Source organism: Periophthalmus magnuspinnatus, chromosome 3 (genome assembly GCF_009829125.3).
Source record: "Periophthalmus magnuspinnatus isolate fPerMag1 chromosome 3, fPerMag1.2.pri, whole genome shotgun sequence".
Classification (NCBI taxonomy): Eukaryota; Metazoa; Chordata; class Actinopteri; order Gobiiformes; family Gobiidae; genus Periophthalmus; species Periophthalmus magnuspinnatus.
Genome location: NC_047128.1, coordinates 26,394,929 through 26,403,924, shown reverse-complemented (window position 1 = coordinate 26,403,924; position 8,996 = coordinate 26,394,929). Strand labels below are relative to the sequence as shown.

General features: G+C 38.1%; 1 protein-coding gene across 1 annotated transcript in view; it reads right to left on the bottom strand.

The window, feature by feature from the left end:
• Positions 1–6,155: 6,155 nt before the first annotated feature.
• LOC117390373 (carbohydrate sulfotransferase 8-like) overlaps positions 6,156–8,996 on the bottom strand; it is a 119,662-nt gene continuing 116,821 nt past the window's right edge. The window contains exons 3-4 of the mRNA XM_033988097.2: positions 8,599–8,636; positions 6,156–7,471 (exon numbers count right to left, since the gene is read on the bottom strand). Of these exons, the coding sequence (XP_033843988.1) occupies positions 6,359–7,471; positions 8,599–8,636 (1,151 nt within the window). The 3' untranslated portion in view covers positions 6,156–6,358. The remainder of the gene's footprint in view (positions 7,472–8,598; positions 8,637–8,996) is intronic.

Genomic DNA, 8,996 nt, shown 5'->3' with positions numbered 1-8,996 from the left:
AGATTATATCCAACGTGGCTAATTTCCTTTCCTTTTCTTCAGTCCCTCGGCGGGTTGATGTAAAAGAGTTTACAGTTTACAGGACAGAGAAAAGAGCCGCAACAATCATACGAAATTGAATATAACACATCAGCACACTCACTATACACACAACACATTCTATACACACACAGTTTGTGAAAGACAATGTTGTTGACACAGCAAATGGGCCATGAAGAAGTGAAATTACCTTAGCTTCGGTTCAATGATTCTGGTTAAATAAAGGATGGAAAGAATTTAATTTATTTTATTTTTGTAACGCCCAAAATCAAAACAACAGTTGTCTCGAAGGGACAAAGAATGAAAATGATTGAACGACATACAGAAAGTATGACCAAGAAGAAATTATATAAATGTAGTATAAAAATGATTTTCTTCCATAGCCTAAACTCATAAATATTTTTTGATGACATTTTATCAAATCACTGTTAAATCTAAATCTGACATTTTCACGTGAATCTAGTAAAAGTCCAATTGAAACACTGTCTTTGTGTTTTTTTTCCTTTAGTTTACTCAAATAATTGTCAACCCTTATTAAAACATAAGATAAAGCAAACAGTAGTAGAGTTTAAGTCGGTTTCTGGGTAAAGTATATTTGTTCTTCAGTCAGAGACATTTGAACACACATTACCTATGAGGCCTATGTCCTCACATGCCCTTCCAACCTGGTTATGTGTACAAAAAAGTATTGCAGCACTTCATTTATTACATCACAGATACCCGTGTCATTGTATTTCTTATACCTCATGATAAACAGACAAAACAATGGTCTGTTGTGGGCAGTCATGATTCAAATTCCCACACAACATTTTTCATTCAGGATGTATTTTTCTGAGTAGAAGTCTATAAACTGTTTGAAATATTTGGTATAACATTAGAGCAGTAGTTCTTCACCTGGGTTCGATCAAACCCTGGGGGTTCGGTGGAGGTAAAGACACGCACCCAACTCATATGATTTGCAGACTGCGAGCGTCTCCAGAAACCGGCCTTAAATGTGTCGTTCGAATGGCGCATTTAAGGGCACTTAGGTGAATTGAGACACAGCATGAGACACGGCCAGAGTGATGCCCCGGCATTAACTGGGAAGATCCCGGTGACAACTGCGCTCTGGTTGGTCATCTTCAAGGGACCACGGAAGCACATTACTGTAATGACAGAAACATATTTAAAGAGCCCCATGCCTCTGCTTTGACATGCCGTTTGAATTTACATGAGAGCACAGTTGGTTGTGAAGTTACGGTGTGTGTTAAAATGTTAAAAATAATGAATAACATAAATACAATAAGTACATTATTGGAATACATAAGGTTAAAAATGAAAATAACTTCAGTGTGGTAGTAATAAAAAAGGTCATGTCTTTGTGAAAAGGTATGCATGTAATTTGTTGTGAGTTCATGCATTGTATTGGTTTTATTCTTTGAACACAGTGATGTTAATGCACGGTTCATTTTGTGCACCAGTAAAACACACATGTCTTGAATTTGAAAAAAATAATATTTTATTTTTCAATAAAGAAGGGTTCGGTGAATGTGCATATGAAACTGGTGGGGTTCAATACCTCCAACAAGGTTAAGAACCACTGCATTAGAGAGTTCTTACTGGGGCAGCAGCACTGGCCCAGAGTAGTATGCGTAGTAATTGTGCCGTCCATGTTATACTTTTACCCTGAACCCTGAATATTTATAACCATACTGTCCTCTGGTCCTCTGTTCAAAAACAGAACAAACAAACAAACAAAACAGACAAACAAACCTGTGGGTGACGTCATGTGTGAGTGTCCCAAATGGAAACCAGGACCAAAGCTTAAACTGCGGCCCACTACAACGTCTTTCTGCACTTAAACAATGACATAGTTTGTTCATGTCACTCAGACACATGTACGTGTGTGTTTATACAGAAAGTGTGAAAGAATTAAGAAGAGTTAAAAATACACTATTCATGGGTTTCACGCATAACGATTCCTGATTTGATGGATTTGACATGGCAGCAATCCTCCCTGTTATATAAGTAACACAATTCAAATCTAAATATTATATCTATTGAATGGGGAATGGTCCTCACAAAATTCTTCAAATCTGGAAGGAATGATTTGAATAATGTATAGCTGATGAGACAGGGTTCATTTATAACTTTGTGATTATTAACGTTAATTTTAAGAGTAAATTAATCATCTGTTTTTGACTCTCAGATGACATAACCAATTAAGGACAAAAGACAGAATGAACATTGAACAGAACACAGAACACTGAATGCATTGTGTGTTCTGGTCAGACCAGTATTTTTCTGTTTACTTATGGTGTTGCGTCATATCACATCCAGTTTGTGTTCTTTATGTGTGATGATACTGTTGTGCTAGAAAAGAATGTCTTGTTACAAAGACTGAGGCTTTTCAGGGTACAACAACAAAAGAAGCACAGTGAAGCATGCACATTAAGTACGGTCTACCTGAAGCTTGTGTTTCCTTATTAAATCTGACCTGTTGTTGGGATTACACAAAAGTATCTATCACAACAGCTGAGTCTATATTAAGTTACTGCTATTGTGTGTGAACAACATCACCTAAAAGGGTTATTTGAAAATCTTTGGGGAAAGTCAATAAGTGATAATTATCAAAAAAAGTATGGATAAAAACCTGTTTAATATATCAAGTTTTATTTATTTAATTTCCTCAAATTCTTAAAAAAAATAAAAAAAATCCACATATATATAATGTGGATGATTTGAAAACAAACAAACAAAAAAGTAAATAAAAGTGTAGAACCTCTGGTGCAGGGTCGTTGTCCTCAGCTGTGCAGACGCCTGTGATATGCTTGATCAAGTCATTTCCCTGGTGTCATTTGGTTTTGCTTGATTAATATTGCAGCTCAGGCAGATCTTTTTAATGAGCATTCTATCACTGGGAAATAGATTTGCAGCACGCTTTCACACGATGCCAAAACAAACAAAGATTCCATGTGAAAAGAGAAGATCTAACCTGGCATGCACACAGAGAGCGCCGTTTGAGGAAACTCCAGAATGTCACCAGCACAAATAGTTTTTATTAGACTAATAAAGAGCACATCTTTATAAAGGCCTGGATAGAAATGACACGCCATTGTAGCCCGTTGTGAGCCTTCTGAGACTCAGCTCCAACCTGTCATGGGCCATGTAAATGCCAGCTCAGAGGCAAACATGGAGATTAAGAGAGGAATTCATCATCATAATAGTTGAAAAATGGGGCGAAGTCTCCCTTTACAGTGCTCTGAAGCATAGCACGGCTGTTTATCACACTGGGAAGATGTTTGGGTGCCTCCTTCACGTCTGCTTCAGGCCCTTTAGCAGATTTAGCTACATATGCACGCTCTCTTCAGAGCACGTCAACATTTCTCACACACACTAATGAGGTAAACAGATAGCTTTTGTTTCTCCTCACACTTTTACTGTTCTCATAGTGCTCATGACTTCTACACAAGCTACACAAATGGGCCCAGAGTGTCAAATGAAATGTTCAAACCACAGGCGGATCGCAGCACACACATGCAACAGTGTAACCAAATATGTAAGGCCGGACACTACATACAGGGCAATTGAAGTCATGTGACAAGCAATTTTTTATATATATATATATATATATATATATATATATATATATATATATATATATATATATATATATATATATATATATATATATATATATATATATATATATATATATAATGGCACACAATATCACAGGGAATGAAACCCATGAATATTTAGCAAGGACAGTTACTCTATAACTAGTTATAATTAGTGCAACGTGAAATCCTCAGGACTCATTATGGGTCAAATTTGTTCCCTATTAAGGTTACAATTTACACCTTAATGGATTTTCTGATATACTTTTTCATACTTCATTTTCACTTTTCAACATACAATTGGTTTAAACTTTAGATACATAAAGCACAAAACAAGAGACCTTTCGAAAATACTGTAGATAGTTTATTAGTAGACACCCATCAATCAGAGGAATGTCGTCCTGAAAACACCATTTGATTGGCAGTGTAAAATAAGGCAAATGGTTTAAGATCATTTGTACACTTCTGCACTGACAAGAAACATTTATACATTCACTTATAAGCTAGTTTAGCCCCAAATCAACCCCATGTGCCGAGGAGACAATAGTAAGTAGTGATGTATATCCCCATGACCAGAACACAGTTTGTCTCTCAGGACCCAGCATCACACAAATGTTATCTAAAACAGGAACAAAGCAATAGCAAGTAGATCATATAACATGTAACTTTAAATCACTTGTCAAAGTACTATTGTAGTTTTTGGTACATTTTCAGTACATTTTCAGTAAGTTTCAGAAGTACACAGCTCATTCCTAGCACCAAAGGATCAAAAAGCTATTTGTTTGCAGCATCTGCCATCATTCACATAACCATTGTTTTGATTTGATGTGTTGTGTGTAAATTAAATGCAAAATGAAGGCTGATGCTTTTGCATGTGTTACATACATATATATGAAGTTATACCCCATGAAAGCCAATGTGTCCAAAAGTAGTTCATAAAGCCTGAATAATGCAAGATCAAATAAAGTTCATGTCATTTCTCTTTTCCTTTTGAGTTATGATGTGTGATTTAATAATAAAAAACATTTGTATTACACTTCACAAGTTTGACTAGTCCCTCAAAGTGCCACACTGTAGTTCACTCCACACTCTGGACTGGTAAGCGGTTGAAGCCACAGCTGCCCCGGGGTAGACCGACAGAAGTCTGCCAATCTGCACCATCAGCATCTCTGACCATCACTAATCACTCACACACCATATTCATACACAATTATGATGGGTGAAGTGTCTTGCCCAAGCGCACAACTTAAGTCCACAGATAATCGACTCACAGATCCCTGGGTTGGGGACAAGCCCTCTACCCACTGAGCCACTGCTGCTGTCACTTTGACAGGTTTAAACTAAATGTACATACATGTGTTTTCATAGGATCAACTTAGGAAAGACATGTAAAAGGTCTCACACAGAGAGGCTTGGACAGTAGTGATGATGTGGGTAACATGTCTTAAGCAGAATGATGTCTCCTGTTGTATGCAGCTTGTCTGTACAGGGTTGGCAAGTCAAAAGACATAACAGCCAGTAAGTAAGGAGCTCATTTCCAAAACTTTAACATCATCAAATTTTTCCATTTTGTTTTCAGTGGTTATTTTAATTATCAAAACATTTGCCAAAGATCCTTGAGAGTAATTGACAGCTGGTGGTTTTTGTTTTGGAAATAAAAACTCTTTAGTTACATTACACAAGTATCATCTAAGTAATAAAACGTGTGACTTCAAAAAGCAAAAGAACATAACTTCACAGAGAAGCACTGAATATATAGAGATATATATTTATATATTTTAGAAAGTCATAGAAAAATATATTCATTTAAATGCCCATTGTACAGTTTTACACAGTAGTATCAGAAAAAGGATGATTGAAGAAGATGTAGGAAAGATACAAAGAGGACAGTGTTTGCAGTCCAATCTAGATCAACACATTTTGTTATCTATAAAAGCCATAGAGAGAGGCGTGAGAAGAATAAAGTGACAAGTAAAAAGAGGAATGCTACAATTAGTGTAGAAAGCTTTTTGAAGGGCAGCACTTGACACAGTTTGAAAGATTTATACTATGGATATAGTTTCAATATAGTAAGGCTTATGCCTGATAAGCATAAGAAGCAGCTTAGTAAACCACCATCACAATATATATATATATATATATGTATGTATATATATTTGTATTAGTACTACGCATTTACACAGAGGTATACTAATGCTGAACTCACTGTGAGTCACACAGCAACAGGTTATGTGTCAATATTTCTTCTACAATCAGAACGGATCACTCTTAAATACCAGGACTGCTCCTAAATGTTAGTTCAAGTCATTTACAGTAACTCACCAGTGTGAGGCAGTTTACAACCTGGAGTATTCATATTGGTAACTAATGTGTTATACTGTAAGCTATTTTAACAACAAAAGTAGATGCTAGGAAATGCTATTTGACTCACAGTGAGTTTCAATTTAAAGCCAGTTGAACAACAATACAGTTTATAAGCATACAATTTTAGAACCCAATTGCATTAGAGAGAGAGAGAGAGTGCACAATTGCATTTAGGACAGTAGACATAATATTAGTACAGTTATACCACATAATAAACCATTTGATAATATACTCTGGGCTTTAGGAATATCTAACCAGTAGTTTGTCAGCTCTGAGAACGTTTGGCTTGCAGGAGATGTACTGACTTTACATGTTGTGGAATGTGATTGTGATTGGATAGAACTCTACATAATGTTTCAGTGTATATCCTTAAAAGGCTTAGTATAGTTAAACATCTGATAGTCCATGTAGTAGAAGTCATACACCCGCTGCCTCTGCCATGGACTGACCTGTGCAAAATATTTCTCTGTGATCTCACTTGACGTCTTTTGGTCTTTTGGGTTCCTGTCTTTAAATTGCGGAAGCGTCAAATTCCTTGGCGCCTTCATAATTCGCAATAAAAAGTTGGACTCCTCTTGCATGTTCTCAAACTTGCCTATAAAATTGTAATCTATGAGACAAGGGTGGCACAGATTGTCTACCAGATTCCAGTGAATGTCCATTCCGACGGGCCTGTGCACGTCCAACAGGTACTGAACAAACTCCGTGAATGTAACGCCATCTCCCGTGCTCAACGCCTCTGGAGAAGGGTGAGTCCTGTATTTGGCTATAATAGGTCGCCCATAAACAGTGTGGTAATGTTTGTTGGGATTCTCAAACTTGTCCCTGTACGCCGATACCAGTCTTTCCATTGGTTCCCGCGCAAAAACGACTTTAGTGTAAGTTTGAAGGCGTCGCATGATACCGCTGTAGTCAAAACTGTCAAGCTTTTTCAGATGGTTTTTATAATGGACCGTGTCATGAGAGAGAGAGCGCGTGTCCGAGGCTATACCTGCTAAAACCATCAATGTCCTCTTCCAGTTGGAGCAGCCAGCTTTGGGCACCTCACAGTACAGGAGCTTGTACCTGTCCTCCACGTAGATCATCCGTACGTGCTCCCGAGTGATAGTCCTGGAAGTGTGGCTTTTGTATTTGGCACACATGTTCCTCATCAGCTCCCTGCGTGCCTCCAAAGTCCGAGAGAGTTTTGACCAGTTTTCCGCAGTACTCGAGGAGGAGGAGGAGGGAGAAGGGGGTACGCTGTTAGTGCGATGGAGTTGTGGTTTGGTTTTAAAAGTCTTTCTGGATTTAGGGGTGACTGTAAGCAGTTCGAAGACTTGTTTTGCTGATCCATGTTCAGCAGGTAGCTTACTCCTCTCATAATGTGGGAATTGCATGGGAGGGATTGGACTAGAGGCGTTGTGCTCTTCTGTGAGGTGGTCTGTGATGAGGTCTGATTTTTCTCCATCCTTGTCTTTTGTGGAGAGGGTCTGCCAGAACAAAAGTAAGCAAATCATTAAAAAGTCATTAGAGTAAGGAAGATTATTAAACACTGAGAATATTTGGTACAGTGGCACTTGGTTGTTCAGGGGTAATGAATTCAAGTCCACAATGTCTGGCCTCATTAGCTGTGCACCTGCTGCATTTTGAAATATGAACTCTCTCCACTTGGTGGGGCTGTTTGGTCATCTCATGTAACAGAAAGCTATAGCTTTACACAGCCCTATACCGTCTATGGTATACATAAACGAAGTTGTAAAATCATATAAATGTGTGATAAACACAAAATGAGGAATCTAAATTATATTCATCGACTGCATGATTACATCAGATACTGCTCCAGGCCATTATGCATTCTGACATTTTATTTCAATTATACACTGTAATGGCATCATGAAGCCAATGAACTGGATGTGTAATTTTAATTTTACAACAGACAAGGTAATAGGCCCTCTATGAATCTCACCCTGACTGTCCCCCCTGACTTAAATGGACACATAACTTCATGTACATGGGCTTGGAGAGGGAGTGGGGGGAGTGATTCTCCTTCCTCTGTTTAATGTGCAAGGTGAATGCTGGCCTGTAACCTACAGACAGCCACTCCTCAAGGTGTTCATCAGGGTGAAGCGCCCAGAGCCACGGATAGATGCAGCTTTGTACAACTCACACACAACCCTCTGCCCTTTTCTTTGCAGCATCCAGACAGTTCAGATACACAACTCTTTGAAACTTGTAAGAGGCTTCTATATGCCAGAGGTACAAGAGCCAGAGGGGCAGAACCAACAGATTTAAAAAATGATTTCTTCCATTCTGCCATCAGAGTCCTGAACAGTTGATCTCGTTATTACTTTTTATATGGCATTTAGTATGGACAGCATTATACAGGGGGATCTGTTTTTTAATAACTGTGTATATGACAATTAACACTTTAGAATCTTTGAGTAGAAGCTTTAAAAGTATATAGTTATTAGAACCATCCCCTGAGCTGTCTGTGGTCAGTCTGCTTGTGCAGATCCTATCTGACTTAGAGCTACAGGGCTGACAATCATCCGTTTGTATCAGATAGCAAGTGTTAGTAACCTACACGTGTATAACAAGCTATAGAGTAATAAAGTACCTCTCTGGACTGCCGTGGAGTGCTTCTCTGCTTCACACCTGGAAACAGAAGAGAAAAGAAAATTAGCACGTTGTCAACAACTCCTCATCAGCAATTAGAAATAACGTGTGTATTGTTATGTGTATGCGTTTGTGTGATTGTGTGTGCCATGACCCTATTCCCATTGTCTGTGCACTACAATCTACTGTCCTCAGCCAGGCACAGGTGAATAGACCAACAAATTAGGTAATCAAACATTCTTTTATGGGCAAGAAATAAGTATTTATCAATGTGGGCTCCACACAGACTCAGAGGTACACGTTACACATTGCATTCCACTGTGTCACTATTCAGTGAGTTGTCAGTTGACACAGAATGAACACACCCAGAATAATTAAAAATCTTTTCTAAAACAATGC